At 38.0% G+C, this 23765-nt stretch overlaps 1 protein-coding gene across 7 annotated transcripts in view; it reads left to right on the top strand.

Annotated features, from left to right (window-relative positions):
• Window positions 1-23765, top strand: part of FGF14 (fibroblast growth factor 14) — a 670572-nt gene that overhangs the window by 520709 nt on the left and 126098 nt on the right. For all 7 annotated transcript variants that reach the window (XM_023513111.1, XM_023513110.1, XM_023513112.1 and 4 more), the window contains one exon: window positions 9504-9607. In XM_023513111.1, the coding sequence (XP_023368879.1) occupies window positions 9504-9607 (104 nt within the window). The remainder of the gene's footprint in view (window positions 1-9503; window positions 9608-23765) is intronic.

The following is a 23765-nucleotide window of genomic DNA, read 5'->3' as shown; positions in this document are numbered from 1 at the left end:
TCTGGGATTAGAGATGTGAGCCACCACACCCGGCTTAAATGACTTTTTAAGATACATTTACTAATGTTTGGTTATGTTGGTTCATTGCTCCAAATCTTACATGCTGTACTGCCATTGATGATTTTGTTTAAACCACATGGCTGAAAATATTGATGGGGCAATAAAAGAAACTTGCGATGTTTAAGATAATGATGAGGTCTTTTTTTTTTTTCAAATAATTGTCATATTCCCCCCCCCCAAAAAAATGGCTGTTACTTTTAATCTCATTAACACAAAAGTCTAATTAGTACACTAGTGGTTTCAGATGAAACTGATTTCATGTTATCTCTGGGTACATTATTTTATCAGACCTCTAGAACCTTAATGATACCTGTGGAACTTCAAGTCATACAAGGAGTAGTTGTTTCAAATGACAGAAATACATTTTTAAAAAATTCTTTGCATTTAATAAGAAAATATAATATTCCTCTTATAAAGAGGACATGAAGGCTGTGTACCTCTAAATACATGGTAAATGCTTAACTATTTCATAGAATTGTGTCTGTGATAATTTTTTTTTATTAAAAAGCCACATATGGCTGGGCGTGGTGGCTCACGTCTGTAATCCTAGCACTCTGGGATGCTGAGGCAGGTGGATTGCCTGAGATCATAGGCTCGAGACTAGCCTGACCAAGATTGAGACCCCATCTCTAAAAATAGCCAGGCATTGTGGTGGGTGCCTATAATCCCAGCTACTCAAGAGGCCAAGGCAAGAGAATTGCTTGAGCCAAAGAGTCTGAGGTTGCATGAGCTGTGACGCCATGGTACTATACCTACGGAGGCTGACAAAGTGAGACTCTGTCTCCAAAAAAAAAAAAAAAGCCACATACCTTCCACTGTGTCAATATCTGTGTTCTTTTGGCCACTTCTTTATGTATAACTTTTCTTTGCCTCATGTCCTTCCTTACTCAACTTGCTGTGTTTTCTTTTCCCATTTTCTGTTTATATTGCATTTGATTATTTTTAATTTAGCATATTAGTTCAAAGGTAAACAAACTTTTTATGGTTAAGGAGAGTTAGTGAAAAGCAAAAGTGCCTTTATTAGAATATTTAATTACAAGAAATATTACGAGTGGATCAGGAGTTCATATGAATCTTTTCATTAATTTACATTTTTATTATTCACACATAAACATCATTCCATGAAAAGAAGGAAGCATTTGAACAATACATGTAACCAAATTATAGGCATTTTCTGTTTAAAATTCTAGTGATTAAATTGTCAGTAGCGCTGATTTGGTGAGCAGCTAATGATATAAAATAGGTCTATAATGTGTTTCCTTTTCAATTTCAAATCTCTTTTCTCTCCTTGTGTCTCATATAGCCCTTTTATGTTTATTTTTATATTTATTCATTATTTTAATTTTATTTCCTCTCTTGATTTATGAAAGAAGGAGCTAAAGCAATTCTGGTACAGGGAACAAAGAGGAGGCATTGTTTACATGTGGAAATTTTGGACTGGATCTTTTAAATATCTTTTGGATAGGTTGGATCTTTTAAAACTATCATTACTTGACCATCTTTGACCTATAAGGTTTCTTACAGTGTGACCTAGGAAACGTCTATCTGCTCATTTTCTCTTCCCACCTTTAACTCCTTTCCCTGTCTCTGTGAAGAGGCATTTCCTTTTTGTTATGTTGGACAGTTGTAGAGGTGATGGAGTTTAGAGATTTCCTAAATTTTGATGTCTGTAATATTCTCTGAGTTTTTCTGTCCAGAGTGTCATAGAACATGAGATCTGGTTTTCCCTAACTCTGATCATTATATGAACTTCTCTGAGTTTCTGTGTCCAGAGTGTCATAGAACATGAGATCTGGTTTTCCTCAACTCTAATCATTATATGAGCTACAAACTCTGAAAGATTCATCAGAGTAGAGACTAACACCATATGACAAAGTTTTCAGGATAGGAAATAAACTATGGCTGTATGAAAATGCTCCTTCACGGGACTACTCGGAAAAATAATTTCTTTCAAACAAAGGCGTTAATAGATTTTTTACCCCTAGCTTTTCTCTTTATGTATATGTGTTTGTGTTTTGTAATAACAAACAAAATGTTTACCCTTAATGCTATCACTTGAGAAATTGTCTTTAAAAGCAAAATGCTTCAGCAGGGAATAAGCTGTAGATTATTTTTTAAATTCTGAAGGTACACATGTAGATGTTACATGCAGACAGACATACACATCATTAGGTCTGATGGTCGCAATATTGTAAAACACTAAACTGGATAGGTGAGATACCAAAAAAAATACTCAACTTTCTGTTCTCTAACTGTTTGCTTTTTCCTTCTACTACGTATCTTCTCGGCAAGGAATGAGAAACTGAGAAACTCTTGAATGATGCCCCCTGCAAAATGTTGGTCAAGAAAAGTCTTGAGAAGGGGACAGTAACAGGATCCCCTGAGTAAACGCAAATCAGAACCAAACCATAATATCCATGCTGGAGGGATTCAAATCCCTGTGCAAAGATGGGGTTGACAGCATCTTTTCCTATATGTGATATTACGTTTTATATACACTATAAGCCTCGCTAGGTTTGTTTTCTTACTATTTCTACATTTGGAAAGATAAAAAATAAAAGAGGTTGAGATAATGTTCTTTCTTCAAAAGGCTATACAAATTCTACAACTACAAAATTTAATAACGATTGGCAGGATTATGGCAGATTTTTAAGAACAGGAAGAGTTGCTAATTTACTTTTGCGTCCTGTCATCATTTTAAATTGAAAAACACTGTTTTTTATAAGATGAGTTTTAAGATACTTTTGTTTTTCTGATTCATTGCTGTAGTCTGATGAGTCTTAGGAAAGAAGTAAGCCCTGAAAACCATTATTAAAAGTGGAGGAGTGCATTGGAAATGACGACAGACAGGTCCTGGTTACAGCACAGGTATTTCTGTTGGAGGAGGAGGGGGAGATAATAGGGATGTAATAATTCACAAATGTATTTCCATTTTTTGATAATCCCCTGAATACGAACCATGGATCTGTCATTCCTAATAAGAAAAATAATGAGAAGTAACCTAAAACTACCCAGATATCAGTCCGAATGCCAACAGACAAGCAAAGGAGACTCGTACCTTCAAATCTTCATGGCTGGAATTCAATTCATTTCCCACTACTAAACATGGGATCATTTAGAATGAGGAGAAGCCAGAACCATCCTGCTAAGCTGTCTTTGTTAAACATTTTAGATGAGTCAAGAAAGAAAAAAGAGCCCACTGGCAGGTGAACCTCTTCCTCCAGGGTTTCCAGCCTAAGATCTGCAGATCTTTGGGAAGGAAAAATGGCAAGACTGTCACTGACGAGGGGTGTACGGTCCTAGTGGAGAAGGTGCTGTGGTGACTTGACTGCTAATTACTGGCTACCATGTGCCCTGGAAAGATCTGTCAAGAAAGCTAGTGAGCACCTGGGTGACTTCATCGCCACACTCATTTTCAGAGGTGTATTTCTTTAAAATTCTACTATCTGTCACTGTTACCAGGAAGGATTGTATTTTATTAGCTATTGGTTTTTCTTTACCCCAGTGTGTTTCTAAGGATGCTGTGGATTTTTTTTTCTCTTAAACTTCATTGTTCCTATTACCAGACTTACTAGATACTTCAATGAACTATATAGATGCTTAAAACCATTAAAAAAAATTCCTCTCACCTTTTACTTTGGTAGTAAACTTTGTCAGTCACTCGATGACCACCACCTCACAGTTTTTGGGTGGTTCATACCATGGCCGTTTAGGGAGCTTTTCCAAAAATTCCTTATGCCCTATCACTGCCAGAGATTGTAATTTGATAGTTCAGGGAGTCGAACTTGGCCATGATATTGTATGAGCACAGCCACCTTTAATGTACAGCTGGGGTTGAAAAATCTCTGTTACATGGAAAACTAGAGTGTCCCACAGAATAAACAAAGTTGGTCAAATATGTTCATTATTCCGACATCCCGGGCTTTGTGACATTGCTTTGTAATTATGTAAAATATGGAGAGTAGAAAAATACAATGATGTCTCAATTACTGTGGGTGTCTGTGGCTTTAATTAGTCCCAGTTCCCTCACGGTCAGCTGTGAATGGCCCTCCACGGGACAGTGGCTATAAAGGTTGATTTCTTATTACATTTTATGGGTTATAATACCTTGTGTTTATCACGCACATTCCCACCAAAATCCTGGTTAAGAAACTACTTTTTTTTTAGACATGGCCATTTTAGATTATCTTGTATAATTTTTCTTTCTTTTTAATACCTATTTTTTTAAATTTGAGATTAATATGAGGATACGAACAATTAGGTTACATTGTCTGCATTTTTTCAGGCAAAGTCCAAGTTGTATTTGAGCCCTCAACCCCGAGGGTGTGCCATATACACTTACATCGTGTCCGTTAGGTGAGAGCTTACCAATGGGCCTCCCTTCTCCTGTCTCTCCTCCTCTTTCTCCTCCTCCCCCTCCCACCTGAATTTAATTGCGTTTTTCTTTTATATAGGTGTATAGTACATCTTTTGTATTAACCTTATCTCCTTCGTAAAATATCATAAGAATGGAAAAGCCAGTATCTGATGTACTCAGATATCTAGCTTGTATAATTTTTCTATTTCCCACCCCACGTTATTTGGGTGAGTTCCTGATTCATTTGTCTTCTAGAATTATACCATTTGATCTCTATCAAATATATGGCACCTAAAAATATCACAAGGCATGTCTGAATGTTAGCATAATTAGCTTTGAATTGATTGCATGAACAGGAATATGATTATTTTCCCCCACCAAAAAAAAATTTGCACATAAATCAGAATGTATCACATGGTGCTTAGTTTTTCAAAATATAAGAGAGTTGGTACAGTCCAAATATTCTAAACAAGAGTCACTGTGACGTGGCCTTCTCCCACAGGGAAGGGCTACTGAGAGTTACAGTGGTACTCCACAACCTCATGCCCGTATTTAGTATTAAATCATAGAAATGAGCAACAATAAAACTCCTTCTCTGTATATATGTAATAATCCCTGAGCCCCTTATAGGAGACAGTCCAAAGTCAGTCTGCATAGTGGAGCTAAGATCCAACGGAAGGGTACTCAGGAGGACAACTGAGTAGCTGGACTCCAATACAGACATCTTGAGATTTGGGGAACAGTAACAGGTAATAATTAGAAGAAAGAACATGGGTTCTTCCACCCTAGAAGGAGAATTTCTATCCCTGATGATTAAATAGAACACAATTTTTAAAGTCTGTTTCTAATATGTAGTGAGTAGACCTTTAAACGAAGTCAAAGTTGCCCACAGTTTTCAAAGGATTTACCTTTGTGGGCTACAGTTGAGAACCTAAAGTTAGATATTTTATTTACATGTTTATGTCAACATTTCAGTGTGTTTCATACCAGTTCTGCCCCTATCCTAGGGCTTAGAATTAGATTGAGTTAAGAAAGACATGAGAGGGAGTAGATAACCTCACTGTGGATAAATAGCAGTTCCCTTATAAATGTATCTACAATAAAATCTCCAAAATCATCAAGCAGTTATCATTAAGATGGAGCTAGAAGGCCCACTACTCAACATGTAACACTAACGTGGATGTGCACCAGAAATGCATTCAGATAAAAAAAATTACCCATGCCATTGCTATCTGCACTGTGCAAAAAATATCAAAATACCTTTTTGTTTATCAACTAGGGAAGAAACAAAACATGGAAACAAAATATTTTCATAGCATTTGGTTTCATCAGTTCTTTCTAAATCAGCCCATTGGCAGGTGCACATCTCTTCTCGGCTTTGCTGGTGCACCATATTGTTTCTGCAGTGGTAATTTAGTGTTGGAATTACTTTCCACCTTCTGCTCTGTTCACACTGCAGTGACAACTTCTGCATGAAGGGTCAGAACAAACATTCAACTTGGACACTTGACATCGTGCTCTTTGAGAATCTTCTTAGTTGATTTTTGTTTTTTTAGTATTGGATAGTAGCAGAGACTGTTACTACAGTCATGACTACAGGTTTGATTCTGTTGATTATCCCACTAGTTCTGTAGGATTCCATAGGCAAGGCCAGTAAGAAGATTTAAAATTGGAGCTAAAGGGCTAATTTCTTTCTTCTTCTTTTTTTTTCTTTTTATTTCAGGCTAATGTGAGGGTAAAAACAACATGGTCATAATATTTGAATGTGTTAGGTAGAGCCCCCTTTGCAGTTGTGTCCCACGTCTAAAAGGTGTGCTCTATATGCCTTACATTGAGCCCATTAGGTGGGAGCATACCAATCCCCCTAGCCTAGTCCCCCTCCCTGAGACCCCTCTCCCAACTTGAACTTAGTTAAGTTTATCTCTTATGTGGGTGTGTATTAGATCACCTGCTGGCTTCACATTGGTGTTGAGTACATTGGATTTTTGCTTCTCCATTCTTGTCATACTTTCCTAAGAAAAATGTGTTTCACCTCCATCCAGGTTAACACGAAGTATGTAAAGTCACCATCCTTTTTAATGGCTGAATATTTTTACATAGTATACCTATATCAGAGTCTGTTAATCCATTCCTGAGTTAATGGGCATTTAGGTTGTTTCCACATCTTGGTGATTGTAAATCGAGCTGCACAAAGTAGTGCAATGATTTATGATAACATGATTTTTTTTTCTTCTCGGTAGATGCTTAGTAGTGGGATTACAGGGTCCAATGGGAGATCTGATTTGAGTTCATTGAGGATTCTTCATACTTCTTTCCAAACAGGCTGTATTAGTTTGCAGTCCCACCAACAGTGTAAAAGTGTTTCCCTGTTTCCACATCCATGTTGGCACGTGCAACTTTGGGACTTGGTGATGTGGACTATTCTCACTGGGGTTAGGTGATACCTGAGGGTGGTTTTGATTTGCATTTCTCTGATGATCAGGGATGATGAGAATCTTTTCATATGTTTGTTAGCCACATGTCCATCGCCCTGTGTCTTGTCATCCCTAATCAGATGGTTCTTTTTATGTCTCTTGCCAGTGATAGATGAGATTCTTTGCTCTTTTTGTTGATTAATTTGAATTCTCTATAGATCCCAATTATGAAGCCTTTTTCAGATTCATACCATGCAAATATCTTTTCCCACTCTGAAGGTTGTATTTTTGCTTTAATTGTGTCCTTAGCCATTCCAAATCTTTTCTGTTTAATTAAGTTCCATTTGTTTATTTATATTGTTGTTGCAATTGCCACTGAAGTTTTCTTCATAAAATCTTTCCCCAGATCAACATCAAGAGTTTGCTCCACACTTTATTCTAGGATTTGTATCATTTCACATCTTAGATCTTATCCATCTTGAGTCAACTTTTGTAAGTGGTGAAAGGTGCAGGTCCAGTTTCAGTCTTTTGCATGTGGTTATCCAGTTCTCCCAGTACCATTTGTTGAATAAGGATTCTTTCCCCCAGTATGCTTTTGTTTGTTTATCAGAGACTAGATGGCTATAAGAGTCTTCTTTCATCTCTTGGTTTTCTATTTGGTTCCAAATGTCTATGTCTCTATTTTTGTGCCAATACCATACTGTGTTCATCACTGTGGACTTGTAATATAGCCTGAAGTCTGGTAGAGTAATGCCTCCAGCTTTGTTTTAGTTACAAAAAAATTGCCTTGGCTATACAGGTTTCTTTTCTGATTCCATACAAAACAAATCACTATTTTTTCTAGTTCTTCAAAGTACAATGTTGGTATTTTAATGGGGATTGCATTGAATCTGTAGATTGCTTTGAGTACTATAAACATTTTAACAAGTGTTGATTCTTCCAAGCCAAGAGAGTGGGATGTTCTTCCATTTTTTGATGTCTTCTACTATTTCCATTCTTAGGGGCTTATTGTCTTTGTAGAGGTCCCTTGCCTCTTTTGTTATTTTATTCCTAGGAATTTTATTTTCTTTGAAGCTACTGTGAAGGGAATTGTGTCTTTGATTAGCTTCTCAACTTGGCTGTTGTTGGCACGTAAAAAGGCTGATTTGTGGACATTGATTTAATACCCTGAGACATGACTGCATTTGTGGATCACTTCCAGGAGACTTGTAGTAGAGTCTCTGGGGTTCTCTAAGTACAAGATTATATCATTGGCAAAGAGGCAGAGTTTGACCTCTTCTACCCTCAATTGGATGCCCTTTATTTCTTTCTCTTGCCTGACTACATTGGCTAGAACTTCCACCACTATGTTGAATAGTAGTGGCAACAGAGAATATCCTTGTCTGGTTCTAGTTCTAAAAGGAAAAGTTTTCAATTTTGCACCATTCAGTATGATGTTAGCTGTGGGTTTGTCATAGATGGCTTCAATCAATTTAAGAAATGCGCTACCTATGCCTATGTACTTAAGTTGTTAGAAAAGGATGCTGAATTTTACCAAATTTTTTTTCTGTATCTATTGAAAGGATCACATGATCTTTTTTTTTTTGCTTCTACTGATATGGTGAATTACATTGATGGATTTGTGTATGTTAAACCAGCCATGCATCACTTGGATGAAGCCTACTTGATTGTGATATATAATTTTTTTTAAAGTGTAGATGTAACCTATTGGCTATGATTTTATTGAGTATTTTTGCATAGATATTCATTATTGAAATTGTTCTGTAGTTATCCTTTTTAGTTGTGTCCTTTCCTGATTTTGGAATCAGGGTGATGTTTGCTTCATAGAACATGTTGGGGGAAGGTTCCTTCCTTCTCAATTTTTTGGAATAGTTTCTGCAGTATAGGTACAAGCTCTTCTTTGAAGGTCTGATAGAATTCTGATGTGAGGCCATCTGGTCCAGGGCTTGCTTTCATTGTGAGATTTTTTTATTGTATCTTTTATTTCAGTGCTTGATATTGGTGTGTTCAAGAGATCTATTTCTTCTTGCTTAAATCTAGGGAGATGATGTAATTATGTGCATTGGTCCATTTCTTCCACATTGTCAAATGTCTGGGCATAGAGAGTTTCTTAGAGTAGTCAGAGATAATCTCTTGCATTTCTGTGGTATCAAGTGTTATTTCCCCTTTTTCATCTCTAATTGAGCTTATTAGTGATTTTCCTTTTCTGCTTCTAGTTAATCTGCCCAAAGGTTTATCAATTTTGTTTGTCTTCTTGAAGAACCAACTTTTTGTTTCATGCATTTTCTAAATGACTTTTTTGTTCTGAATTACATTTATTTCTGATTAAATTTTGGTTATTTTTTTCCTTCTGCTAGGTTTGGGATTAGATTGCTCCTCCTTTTCCATTTCCTTAAGATGATTCAGTAGGTTGTTGATGTGCTGTCTTTCTGTTTTTTAGACGCAGGTATTTAATGTGATAAATTTTCCCCTTAGGACTGCTTAGAGTGCTAATTTCACTCATAACAAAACTTTTAATTATAAAGAGAAGAGAAAGTTATTTAATTGGAACTTTTCAGAAAGCAGCAACAAAAAATGATGTTTCTTAAACAAAAGAAAGGACAGAAAAAAAAAAAGCTGCTTGCTTTGCTTTCTTCCTGCCTATTCATGACAGACCACGTTTATCATTCCAGCACTGTTCAACCTCATCCCTGTGGGACTGCGCGTTGTTGCCATCCAGGGAGTGAAGACAGGGTTGTATATAGCCATGAATGGAGAAGGTTACCTCTACCCATCAGTAAGTAATATGCAGGCTATTGGCCATTCCTTCAATGTGTGTGAAATAACAACCACAACAATGAAAACTGGAAAGTTCTGTGTCTAACCATTCTGCCACGTTTCCTGTAGTATTTGATCTTCCTTAGGACATTGTAGAAGCTGTTTATTCATATTTCTCAATGTTTGGCAATGGAAATACGTCTAAAGAAAGAATGATCTTACATCTTGAATCGAACATCTGCCATATTTAAAAAAATGACCCTGTTGATGGAAAACTGGTCAATCTTGAAAGAGTTTGTGTTAATATAATCATTTATAGTTTTATTTAGACATGAGCTTATCTTAGCAGGTTTTTGATAAAATATTTTTTTAAAAATTAAACAATGTGAATTCTAAAAAAATGAGGAAAGGGAAAGGATAGTATTTTAAAATAAGAATTATATACATAAATTTTATTAGAAAATAATTACTTATAATATTATAATTTATATTTTATGCTAGTCTTTCTATTTTGTGGTAATGTTTATTAGAAGTTGAGTACTTTTTTCAGTCATGTGGGCTTTTCCAGATTATTTTCTCTTGATGACTAATTTGCACTCAGATGTATCATGTTCATATATTATATTGCAGTTAGAGTTCATTTCTGCCACATGTCCAAGTAAAAAAGACTTAGGGAAGGTGCTTCTTCTCACCACCTCTTCAGGGAAATGAGGTAAAGTGAAGTCTCAAATATTTTCAAATATGCTCTTATTTGGGTTTGTGTGTCATCCTCTATAAAACTTCATTCTTTAAAACTGTTGTTGGCTCAGCGCCAGTGGCTCAAGTGGCTAAGGCGCCAGCCACATACACCTAAGGTGGCGGGTTTGAATCCAGCCAGGCCTGCAAAACAACAATGATGGCTGCAACCAAAAAATAGCCGGGCATTGTGGCAGGTGCCTGTGGTCCCAGCTACTTGGGAGGCGGAGGCAGGAGACTCGCTTGAGCCCAGGAATTGGAGGTTGCTGTGAGCTGTGATGCCACAGCACTCTACCCAGGGGGACAGCTGGAGGCTCTGTCTCAAAAAAAAAAACAAAAAAAAAACTGTTGTTGCTAATAACACCACCACCAAAGATATATGCATGTGTATACATATGTGTGTGTGCATGCATGCACACATGTGTATGTGTTAAGCAAAAGCATTCTGTAAGGAATGACACTCTCATGGAATGCAATCTCCAGCAAATCTGGGAAATCCCATCAAAGGGAAATTAAATGCAAGCTATGGTATGCTCAGAAAGGCAGGCTGTTGTCTTCTTCAGCCGACATCTGAGCTCCTTGCAGGGTGCTCCTGCACATGGAACTGGATCTCACATTATGCAAATACTATTCTCTAGTACAAGATGAATATGGAATACATTGTTAGCAAGATCAAGCTAGAATTCCCTAGGCTCCCTTTAGAAAAAACCAATAGAGATAAGAATCATTTTCTAGAGATGCCTTATTTCAGATACAGGTCAGTTTTATTGATTTGACATTTGTTCTTTTTATTTCAGTTTCTTTATATTCCCCTGAGTAATCCCTGAGATGTCTCAAAATCATTAGAGGCCATGTCTGCTGTGGCCTCTGGTTTTCTTTCCCTTAGTGATCGTATCATGCTGTCATATTCTGGTATATATGTTGCTGACAGAGGAGATTTAAATGTTTTGTCTTTTTGCTACTGAGATACCTTTAATATTTTTTTTTTGTCATGAAGTTATAAGTGTACGCCATTCTTTTTTGAAGGTAGGGCATATCCTCTTGAGTATGTGGATTAGCCTAAAATAAAATTACTAATTATACTTGGTCCAGTCTAAGCAGCAGGAATAGAAACAAGAAATATATTAACTGCCAAGTGCAGTCCTCAGCACTGTAAATACGGCTTCCCTGCATGGCAACCAGATCCCCTATCCATGAGCTGTGGGGAGCAGCGTGGCCACAGGATTTCAGGCCTGTTCTCTGCTCCCACGGTCCTCATCTTCCCTTAGTTGGCTTTTGGGCCTCCTCTTGGGTGGCATCATTCTCTGGCTTACAGAGCTCACTTTTTGACTTTCCATTTTTAAATTTTCCCTTGGAACCCAAAGTCTGATAAGGGGCACTATTTGCCCAGTCCCTACCCTACCCCAAGAGAATCCCTCTGCCCACACCAAGACTTATAATTCTCGGCCATCTTTTAGAAAAAGGACTTAGATAAAGACCAAAAGTGATTTCAAATTTTTACTAACACTTTAAAGTACTCTGTTTATTTCAATGTAATCAAATTTAAATTTCAAATATTTCAATACAAATAATGTTTTATGAGCTTTATTCCATAATTCATTACCTAGAGCCTACTAAAATAATGATGTGGAGTGCAATGTAATAATTATTACACTATGGAATAATATGAGTTTAATTTATGCAGTAATAGTTGTGGTAATATTTGTATAGTGCAATCTTCCTGGTACTGTTCTAAATTTTAGAGGTAGTAGCGTTTTTAATGTTTCCACAAACCTTTTTATAAGTGAATATTATCAAAATGAGGGTCGTGATACCCAGAGAGTTTAAGATTCTGCCCCAGATCATTCTGGCAGTGAACAGAAAAGCATTAAGCACAGTTAGTCTGACTCATGAGCTTACATTTTTAACTGTTTTTCTATATTTCTTCAACATGCCAGACATTTTTCATAAAATGGTCTGGCGCCTTGTCTAACGAGAAGTTTTAAGCACATGATGATGTAATGAAAACCTTTAGGGAATTGTTACCTAGGGGATACGCTTCATTTCTGGGCAAATATTAACAAGCATAATATGAAACATAAGCTGTTTCCTTTAGATATTCTTGAATGAAAAATAAAAATCCTAGAAATACATTCGTCTGGGAAAAGTTTGATGTTATACAGTGATTATATTATTAAAACGTATTGCATTTGACATTTGAGCTTTAAATGTTAAAAGCTATGATGAACATTGTTAACCCCACTAAAAAGTTTTGAACTAAGTTGAGTAAACTTTTTAAAGTGACGACTTTAGTTGAACTCAGATTTAGAGAAAAAAGGTACCTAAAGATTTAAATCCAGAAAATTTATTTTAAGTTCCCACTAAAAAATCAGCTTAATGTGTGTGCAGTGTTAACTAGTTTCTAATATGGGATCAAATGTATTTAGCAGCTATAGATTGAGAATTTAGTCAGTAAAAGACTCAGTTCATTCAAGCTGAATTTTGTTAAATGAACGTCACATCAGCAATTGGACTTTAGGTGAATATTGCTTTATTTGTATTTCAGGAAGTCACTCTCATAAGCCCTGGATATCCAAATAAAGATATTCAATGTGTCAGATAATTCTTCTGTAGGGAGGCAGAAAAAGGTATCTTGACTGATCCACAGTAATCACATTTCCAATTCGGAAGACTCTGATTCCCTGCAGAATCTTTTCTTCAGCGTGACAATAGTTATCTCTTATGAGGTTGTTAAGGATTGCAATATGTTACTTATATGCAAAATCTCACATATAAACTATTTTGCTTGAAGGTAGATTATCAGCTGTGAGGTCACAGAAAAGAAGCTGACGAAGAAACACTTTTGGTCAACTTAGTTTAGAATGCGGTTAAAGGAAAAAGTGATCTTTACCAACTGTGAACTATTTGCAATGCTGAGAGGGACAGTCAAGTTATTGGTTTGCTTGGTTTCTAAACAACCTGTGACTCTGAAGGAATAAGAAAAGGCTCCTTAGGAAGCCAAGGGGGTTTATTTTTTTTTAATTTTACTCAATATTTTTAGTAATGTGCATGAAACAAATCTTCTATTAAGTAATTTCGTGTGGAATTTTCCCCTTGTGGTGTCATGTCTGTGCTCAAAAATTTCAGACTTTGGAGCATTTTGGATTTTGGATGTTTGGATTCAGAATTCTGAATGCAAATTCTAAGCACTAAAGAGAAACTGAGAAAGAAAGGAAAATATCATTTATCATCTGGGCAGTGAAAAGAAGAGTTGAAGTCAGAATGGGCTCCTGATGTAAAGAAAGAAAGGCGGGGAGGGGAGGAAGGCAGGAAAAGAGACAGATGAGCCAAGGGGTAAAGCCCTGGGCTTTGTTTAAAATACCTGGAGCCTGGATCTGACACTCAATACCTGTGTTACCATTTCCCGACCCACCTGCTCTAGCTCCTCATCTCCGATAGAACAGGATTTCCCTTGGATGCTTTCAGTTAATTTTGCAGTTTAGAATTCTGATTTTAGTCTGATTGATTTTTCTGAACGATGAAATAAAAATCTCACATAAAATGTATAAAAATTCATTACAGCTGTTTTATCACAGGCTGGCACTTACGAGAATATTATTTCCCCGATGGTGTTATAGATGTTTCCATCACCCGGATGCAAGCATCCGGGAGTCAGTATGTCCTGGTGTTCTCCTGAAATGAATGTCGCTTCTGAGTCTCTTAAGAGGAAAATAATCCCTCTTCATGTAGATATTTTAAATGAATCAGGAAAATATACTGCTTTGCAAATATTATGACTCATAAGAATCACCTGGGCTGGATGGGGAAAATATTTAGATTCCTCTGATCAACCTATAGCTGTTTCAGCTCAGTAGGACTGGTGGCAGGCCCAGGACTCTGCAGGTTTAATAAGTCACCTACCCTCTCCTGCACGTGCATCTAAGGTAGGTATTCTCACAGCAAGTGCTGCTGCAGGAGCCCACGGGGAGGTGAGGGTAACCGTAGACCAAGGTGACGAGAACAGCAGGTGAGAAGCCGTGGATGGATTACACAGACACTAAAACCAACACAGATAACTCACATATATTTCCTAACTTTTCTACCTGTAAGTTGAAGTTTATGAAAGTTTGAAAGCAGATCTGTGCTGTTCTTCATTCATGCAACATCCAGAAGCCTTGAGTCGGTCCCCTCTGTAGGTTGGCGTCACGCCCCCACCCCCAGCTGCCAGCACAGAATGAAGGTGTGTGTAGGAATGAAATGTGTCTCCATTAAGAACAATAAGATCAACGCTGTGTTGTCTGCAATAAGCATCTGTAAGGTCCCCAAAGTCTTGTCTACTTTACGTGAGATGGTTTTCTGGTGATGGACTCGTTCCTCTCAGGAGGGCTCACTCCTCTCTAAGCAAGGCTCTTATCCTTCCTTGATATCTTGCCTAATAAAATTCATAGAAATTAGGAGGCAAGTATGGCACTTTGCCTAATTTTCTTCTTAATGCTAATTTCAGCATCCAGTGTTCATATAATTCCCATGACACTGAACATTGGCCCAGAGTATAATGAATATGACCCACGGAAGACTGCCACTATTCTACCCAGGGCCACTAACCAGAAAGGAAAAGCCACTGAGAAACCAAGGTGACTAGTAAACTACATATGACTGGTCTTTGAAAGGTGACCAGAGTCCCGCTTTTGGTGGGACAGTCCCGATTTTTAACAATTTGTCCTGCATCCCGTGCATTTTATAAAAGTCCTGATTTTTGGAAAGAATGCACAAGCTAGGGAACAGTGGGACAATGTGAAGGGAATAGACGGGTTTTGGCTGCCATGTGGCTGTTTCGCCAGGATATGAGTTTTATATTATTTTTGGTAATTTTATAATGTTAAACTTTAAAAATAACAAATAATTGCTGAGAACTGATTATCGAGAGCTGCTTATCAAAGTTCGCATTGTTGATCAGTTGCTAGAATTTGACGAGAAATATGCCAAAGAATAAAATACTATACATAATTTTTTAATGTATTATATTTGTAAATTGTACTTACGTTGAAATTTAAAAATATATTACAATATTATTTTTGCATTCTATGAAAATTTTTGTTGCTCCATATAGACCAAATTTTTAATTAAGACCCCCCCTCCCCCAGTCAATGATGTCCTGCTTTACCAATGTTAAAATCTGGTCACCTTATTTTGGGGGCATAAGAAAAATATGGAGCATCTAATTTTTCTACTTGTTAGCTTGATAGTAGGTAATAGAAGGACATAAATGTCCTGGGAGGCTGTCCAAATTCCAGGGACATTAGAGGGAATGGAATTGGGGCAGAGAGTAAAAAAGAAACTGAGAGCCTCTGAGAAGAAAGAAGGAGAAAAAGTTAAATGTTTTTAAAAGGAGATAATAAGTCAGCAGCAGGAAGCTGTATCTGGTAGCATTAGGGAAAGAAAAGGAAAAGGACGATGGGAGGAGACAGGAGGAAGGGAATGGAGAAAGCGCATCCCCGGAGGTGAGGGGGACCCGCTGTGTCCTGCTCGCTCCATCCTGTTACTGGAATTCATTAACGCCCGGTTGCAGCTGTGAACTAGGGAGGTGGAAAAAACCAAAGTCATCCAACTGAGAGCCCAGGGTTTCCCACCACACCAAAAATAATTCTGCTCTCGCCTCCATGGCCACCTATGCCCATTCCCCCTCCCTAATCTGCTCTTCTAGAGTGACAGTTAGTCCTTATTGTTCTCTAAGCAAGAAGACAAAACATTTGCCATTTTCTTAATATTTTGAACATGGCGGGGGGGGGGGTGTTCTATGTAATGGGCCTTCAGGCAAGCTGTGCCCCCTTTGGTTCCGCCACAGTGACTACAACTCCTTTATTTTTTTCTTTTTGACTTTAATTCCTCTTTGCAGTATAACATATTAGTAGGTTCCAGGGATGGGGCTTGGACATCTTTGGGGACCATTATCTGGCACATCTTCTATAGTATCTGCAAAGTGGAGAAGCTCCTGGAGGTAGAGGAGTCCTGACAGGAGAGCAGAGATTTTTTCTCCAAATCATTCACCTCCTTGGCCAACATATCCATTAGTAAATTTCATTTGGTTAACTAATATGAATTCCACAGTGCATTTCTTTCAAGTTCCTTTTCAACCAGAACACTCTCATTATCTCAAAGCAAGTAGCTGGTGGCGTGCTAGAGCATCAGAAGCTCCTCTGAGCCCAGCGTTTATAGCCAGAAATACTCCTCTTCTGTAGAAAGGGACAATTGCTGACAACTCCTTAATTTTACAAAGGAAAACTCCAGACACGTGGGTTCACTTTGTTTCTGCCTGTGTGCTGGCTTTGTTTCTGGGTCTGGAGATGTTGGTGTCTGCAACCTCTGAATGAAGGGATTGGAAAGGATGAGAGGCAGTTGAAAGTGTTTTCTGAGGAACTGTAGAGAGAGGTCCAAGTTGCCGGGATTCTCTCTGGATGCAGCAGAGTCGCTGCTCACCTAGTGAGCTGAGAAGCAGGTGAGCTGTGATGCTTTTCACTGGGGAAACAAAACCCAGAGCAGGAGGGAGCTGGAGGGAGTAAGATGCTGCCTGCTCTCGATTTTGGACCCACAGGATGTGGCACATAGTCCCACGGAGTGAATACCGGGTGACGATGAAGCTCATTTATCCCAGGAAGGTTAAATTACTCTCCACAGCAGAACAATTCTACGTGTCAGCCTTCAGGTAAATTATTCTGCTGTGGATGGGACCTGCTTTCCTCCGGCGTGTAATACAAACAGAAAGAGATGGGGGTCGATGACTCCAGCTGAAGTTAGATGTCTCAAAGGACTCTCTTAAATAACACAGCATCTAGAGAAATCTTTCCAATGTATTTTGATTCCTAAGTATGTAGAGCTGATGGCAGCTAATAGAGCAGAGGACCAGCTGAGTCAAATTAAAGTCAGACCTTTTGTTTTTATAAAAATGGTGTCAGTAATATAGGAAGAGAACATCTGATCTTCAGACTCTTTCATGGTGGTTCACGCGTTTGAGATTTGCTCAGATAGCCTGGAAGTGTCCAGACCTCAGGACATGAATGGGACAGGTTCTGGATTCAGTGAGTTCAACATGCCTTGAGCACCAGAAATGTCAATAGGCATCCCAGGCCCTGAGTGTGGGTTCCTGAAAGGAGCACTCGGATCAACACAGGTCTACATCACAGTCCCACAAGCCACGGCTTTCACATCACAAGCCCTAATAAGGATTACTGTCCTTATTATCAGGATTTATGGATTCATGGTTCAGTTCAAGTGCCTTGAAGAAGCCACAGTGACATGACCAGGGCTGTTGACCAAACGAATCGGCCTTTGAGGAAGTGCATTCTGAACAGGGATTGGGTATTTCTTTCAGAAGACTCAATGATCCGTCAACAATTGACATCCCACTTCTTAGTCACATCAGAATTAATAAGGAGTCACTTTAAGACATCAGAAAGAATATGAAAAACGTCTCTATTTTTCTTTCTTTTCCAAAGAAAGAACTAAGTCAGTATTTATTGAAAAAAGCAAATTAGTTCTTCTTCTTCTTCTTCACATCGTATATGTTAAAAATTGGCAGAATCACTCCCCTGATGAGAATTTTCAATATTTTCTTTACAGCCTGTTTGCTTTGACCGATTTCAACACTGTAGTGTTACTGAAAGAATAATGATCTTCCATTGGACTCAAGATATTAGCCACATTTTCCTTCTAATGTTAGCTGCCAGCCAGAATTGATCCAACATACACCAGAACCTAGAGAAATGATGGTGACAGAGAGGCAGCCGTGGTCTCATGGAGCTCCGAGTTTCCATAGATGGGAGTTTTACACCCTGCATTTTAACTTTGATTTCTCTGCATTATAGAAGGACGGATGGTACTCTGAGATCCTTAGCGTTTCATTAAATGTTTGTTGGTCTTAAGATAATTCATTCAGTTCAAAATGAGATTTCATGGAAAGGTACACAATGTACTTCTGAGCAAGGACATATTATTAATAGATGTCTCAGAGTTTGATCTGAAGTTAGACGTTGTTTTTGAGATCTGACCATCCTGTTAAGTGCAGGGAGATGAGTCACATGTTAATTGACATGTCCTAGCTCATGCAAAGGCTAAGAATTCGCTTTTATTTGCTGTTCCAATCAAGGTAGAGACTGAATGGGAACAAGATATTTTTGAGAGGCTTTGGAATCACTACATTTTTATTCTCTGACTAGATGGAGCTGTTTTATTTGGTCATTAATTCCTGGCTCCTGGGCATTACTTAGGAGAAATAATTGTGTGAGCAATTAGGAAACACAATTCTACTTCCATTTTAAGTTCCTGTAACCAGTGCCTCCTGGTATTACCCTGTTAAATGGTGAATACAGTTCATCTCATGAGAGATGCGTTTACTAAGAAATTAACCACATGTGCCTTTCATAAGGGCGTAATGACAAAGAGTTGATCCTCAATGACTCAAGTTAATGTAAACCTCTCGAATTAAGTCATCTGTCTGTCTGTGAGCTATGGACTGTTGATAATGTCTCTGCTCCTCCCTTACACCGAGAACATTCAAATGGCGTCTGTCACAGCCAATTCTTTTCCTTGGTGAATGATACTCTGTTATGGTTCTAGAATATTTGGTGTTAAGAGCTTTAAAGAAATCAAAGCTTTCTTTGTAGCCTAGAGGTAACGAAGAATGTCCTTGTGACCTGATGATGTGTTACCTTGAGAGTTAGGTATTTATGGTAGTATGGGCAACAATTGTTTTTAGTAAAATGCTAATAATGCAAAGATGCAAATTATTATACAAACACCCCTATAATCAAGTTGTATGCTCATGTTATTTTTGGTATTTGTTAAATGGTAAAATGATGGTAACAAATTATATAACTCTAGAAGTTATGGCATCTACCACGTTATTGTTTGAACATTGCCATTTAACTCTGTGTTTTCTATCTTATAACCATAAATTATCATCAGTAGAAGAGATGGAGCATTGGTTTTGTCTTCAAGAACTGTCAGTTGTAATTACTGAATAAAATTCTACCTCTCGGTATCTAGTCATGAACAGACATTGCAAGTTAGATAACGGTGCCTACTATTTCATAATAGGCAGTATGCATAATATCTGTATTATTTTTTATCAATCATAAATCTATATTAATAACAATGTTCATAATAGAAACGTCATCTTTTAACTGAACTGTTTCAAAAATTTCCCAGACAATTTTTACCTTGGGATGAAGTTAGAGGCATTCTTTTAATGCCCCTGGGGAAATAAGGTCTAATGTGAAATATCACATTAAAGTAAAGGAAATTATTAATAAATTATTCTGCAGGTGCCATAAGTTGCTCAGCTATTTTCCTAATGAAGTTTGAGCCATTTGAAAGATAGTTTTATAGAGTTAGCAAAGCCAAATATATGCCCAGGAGAAATAGCAGTGAGCCTTTATTTAATTTAAAATTACATTACACTTGAAGGCTTGCACAGTGAAATGTGCAGAGAGAAGAATTACCTTGGGCAGTAGTCCCCCCTGTGTTTATCTTAAAAAATAATAACATCTTGTAGGAATTTGAATGCAAAGTTCATATTAATATTTATACAGTCTTTATTCACTAACAAGAACCACCAGGAAAAGGAAAGGAAACCACGTCAGCAGGGGTTGTTCGTGTGTGCGGGACGTTCCGTGATGCGCTGGTTCTCTGAGCTACAAAGGCCATTCCTTATGTGTCTGATGGTCAGCCTTTAGCCATGATTAGAAATTCTTTAGACTTTTTAAACCATGAACTACCTGGTCTAGAATATGCTATTATTTAAACTTTTTAATGAACATCATCAGACATTATGTTTTTAACAGGGGAAAAGGACTCAGTGTAGCACATTGCAGCATCTTAATTTCAATTATCAAATATTCCAGTTACATTTTTTTTTTTTTGCAGTTTTTGGCCAGGGCTGGGTTTGAACCCACCACCTCCAGCATATGGGACTGGCACCATACTCTTTTGAGCCACAGGCGCCACCGCCCAGCTACATTATTAAGAAAAGATTTGCCCAGAATCCACGGAAACATTGTCTATCTGGTTAATAATTAATATACACTAATCGGTACAACAGTAGAATGCGCAAATGACTTACCATTCTTTTTAATACCTAATTGTATTTTCTATTGATTCCAGTATCTAGAAGCACTTGGCACTTTAATTGCCACAATAATTTTTGACTTTGAATGAAGTGGTAGATTGAAGCCCTGGGTGCTTGAAGTGATTCTGCATTTGAGGTGGTCGTGGTAAGAAGAGCAACGTGAAGGAATGATCGCCCAGGCTGTGTGCTGTAGGTAATCCAAAGCCCAGGGTCATATGTTGAGCGTTTCAATAAGTTATTCTTATGAGTTGTACCTCAAAGTGAGTTTGTTGAGGGAAGTTCCGTAAACTAAAAGAGTGAATGCAGAGCATATTGTTATGTAACCACTGGGGAGAAATAGAACCATTTTATTATGTGTGCTCTGTGTGTTTGTGCATAGTTATTCTATTTCATTAACTCTTTAAACGTCTCTCCTACACATTGAAAAGGACACACACATAGAGTTCGGCATCCTGACATGTACATACAGGTGTGTTTCTCCGACTCATCATGTGGGCATTTTTCTTCAGATTCATTTGTGAAATACATGAAAATAAAATCTAGCTTTAGGGTTATCATGTAAGATCTGTAATTCATAACTCCTGGTATTTTCAATTCTTCATGGGCAAATGACTTCTAGAATTTACTTCTTAGACAAGCCGGAGTGGGACTGAGAGATGGACAGGTAGAATGAGAGGAGAAAATGCCCTGCTCAGAAGACTGAATGAGGCCTGGCCCCACGACCAGCACTCATTGAAGCATTCAGGCCTCTGAGTGACCTTGAGAATTCTGAATGACTCTTTTATAACATGATGATGACATTCAAAATCCTTTCCAAGAGATAGATGAAACACTCAATTATCTTTTGTTCAGTCTTCAGATACTGTGATTATGCTCTGGCAGAATGTGACAATTAATTACATGAGGTCAGCCAACCTCACTGTGCCCATCGTACACACGTTAGGAGCAAGCCAGAATCTCACCAGCTGCGGGGTCAGCCTGCAGCGCCCAGAACCAGCCGTGGGTTCCTCCTCTCTGTGACATTTCTCATCACGGAGAGAGCACAGTGGGGACAGGCTGGGTTAGTGGGGACTGAATGGGTGCTGTTCTCATTCTCCCCTTACATGCTTTGAGATCACTTTTAGAAATTTTGTGAAGACTGAAACAATAATAACAACAGCAGGCATTTATGTAGGGCGTCCATAAAGTTCATGTGCATTTTTTAAAATAGTTGTCAATACATAAATATATATGTATTTATGCATGAAAATACATATATATATTTTATAATCCCAAAATAAGGAGTACATTCAAACATATGATTTTTCCAAATGATGCTCACACAAATTGAATAGTAGGTATTTGTAAGAGATCCACAAACGTAGTCAAATGTAGTAATTTCTAACTTTGAGTTTGCGGCGTTAGGGGTATGTTTCGGTAGTAGTGCAATAGAGAGCAGACACTTTAAATGATGGAAATGGCGGTGTTTGTGTTATAGAATAGGGATTCTAAATCCCCTTGGAAAATAGCAGGTACTCCCGTGGTGCAGAGATGTTTGAGACCGAATCAGAATAGAGCCACCAACACTTGTAACCACTTTGTGAATCAGAGGGCTTCTATTTTGATGAATATTAAAACATATACAATGAATATTTGAAGATCAGCCTGTATTTTCTTTATTCTCCAAAGTACATAGTGCTGAGGGCCATAATGTCTGGGAATGTTTTAAATATTTATGGATAAATACATATATATCATCACTGTGAAGAAAATACATATATATCTTTCACTAGTGAAGAAAATGTACTGGTGACAGGCTGCTGCCATAGTGGTTTCTTTAGGTGGCCATCACGCCCTCTCTTTGCCACTCCTGAAGGGATGAAGGAGCTGGACAGTCCCCCTGAACCTGAGCAACAGAGGACGGTAGGCCAGGAAGGCCATTTAGGAAACAGAAGTGGAGGGGCGGGGGCGAGGCTGGGTGCTCTACGCACCTCTCACAGTTATTTTTTTCACTACCCCATCCTGCCCATTCTCCAGCCATTCCTAGGAGATGGTGTGAAAAGCAACCCGCCCCTTTTATTGTATTCCTTAGATTCCTGGACCAAAGTGCCCCTAAGTCCCGAATATTCTAAATGAACAGCACTTCCAAATATCAATCTAATTCTGTAGGATTCCCTTAAAGAAATTATTAATTTTCCTTCCAAGTTTAATTGAATAGGTGTTGATATTGGGAGAAGAGAATTATGTGGGGAAAAGAATTAGAGATTTTCAACATCAGGTAGCCTAACTGTGTGTCACTAGGCTTGTTGGGGATCTCTGTGCCCGATTTTCTGTTCTGTCAAAGACATCTATTTTATGAGATTGTCATAAAACTTAAAGAAATATTGCAGTAATGCGTCAAAGTGCTTGCTATGTAATCCTGCTCAAGGGTTATGACTATGCAGACAGCACATGGTGTTTCTGTTTGAGGTCGTCTTTTCATTGACTTTTGATAGCAAATAATGTCAGATTATTTTTAGTTTTATTTTCTCTCTTAACAAGAGAATAAAGTAGTCTTTATACACAAGAAAAAAACACACAGTTCTTTAGTGTTAAAAGGTTATTTGAAAATTCTACCAATAGAAACATTGTCATGCTCGTGGATAATTAGGAATTATGGGCTGTGTTACTGTCTTATTGAAAGAATTAGAGTAATATGAATGAGGTTGAAATACACAGACCCAATTTTTTTTGACTTTAGCTTTTCTTTGAATGTTATGTATTTTGGCAGACGATGTTTCAGCATTGCAGTGACACTGATACACAACAACTGGCCTGTGATGTCATTACTTTGGTAAAATAAAAACACCTCAGTAACATACATGTCATTTCCAGTGTTATTTTATTTTGGCTTCTTCTCCTCCTCTGGGCAGAACAGCTACAGGAAAGCAGAGTCTAGGACCTGGGAGACGAGCTCTCAGGTCAGACTACCTGACCCAGTCTGGATTTCACCACCTGTCAGCTGTGACCCTGGGGAGTTTCTGGGGTTTTTTGTCTCTCAGTTTTCTTTTGTTTTCAATGCAGTTTTAAGTTGTGGGTGTTGAGTGGATTTAAACGTATAAAGTACTCAGGACAACGTGTGTCGCTTAGCAAGGGCTCTTTAAATGTTAGTGTTGATAAAGGGACAGAGGAGGAAGAGGACGAGATGGGGAGGAAGGGGCTGAGGAGAAGGCAGAGGAATGCACTGAGGTCTCCTGCTCTTGCATTATGTTTAAACCTCTCGTAAAGCAGTTACGATGTAGTGTCTACTGATAGTTTTGTACTATCCCCTTGCCCAAGTTGTAAGATGCTTAAGTGACACATTGTATTAGTTTGCTAGGAC

Source organism: Otolemur garnettii, unplaced genomic scaffold, assembly GCF_000181295.1.
Source record: "Otolemur garnettii isolate 467f Iridium unplaced genomic scaffold, OtoGar3 scaffold00034, whole genome shotgun sequence".
NCBI lineage: Eukaryota > Metazoa > Chordata > Mammalia > Primates > Galagidae > Otolemur > Otolemur garnettii.
The sequence above is the reverse complement of the archived record's forward strand: the minus strand, read 5'-3'. Positions and strand labels throughout refer to the sequence as shown.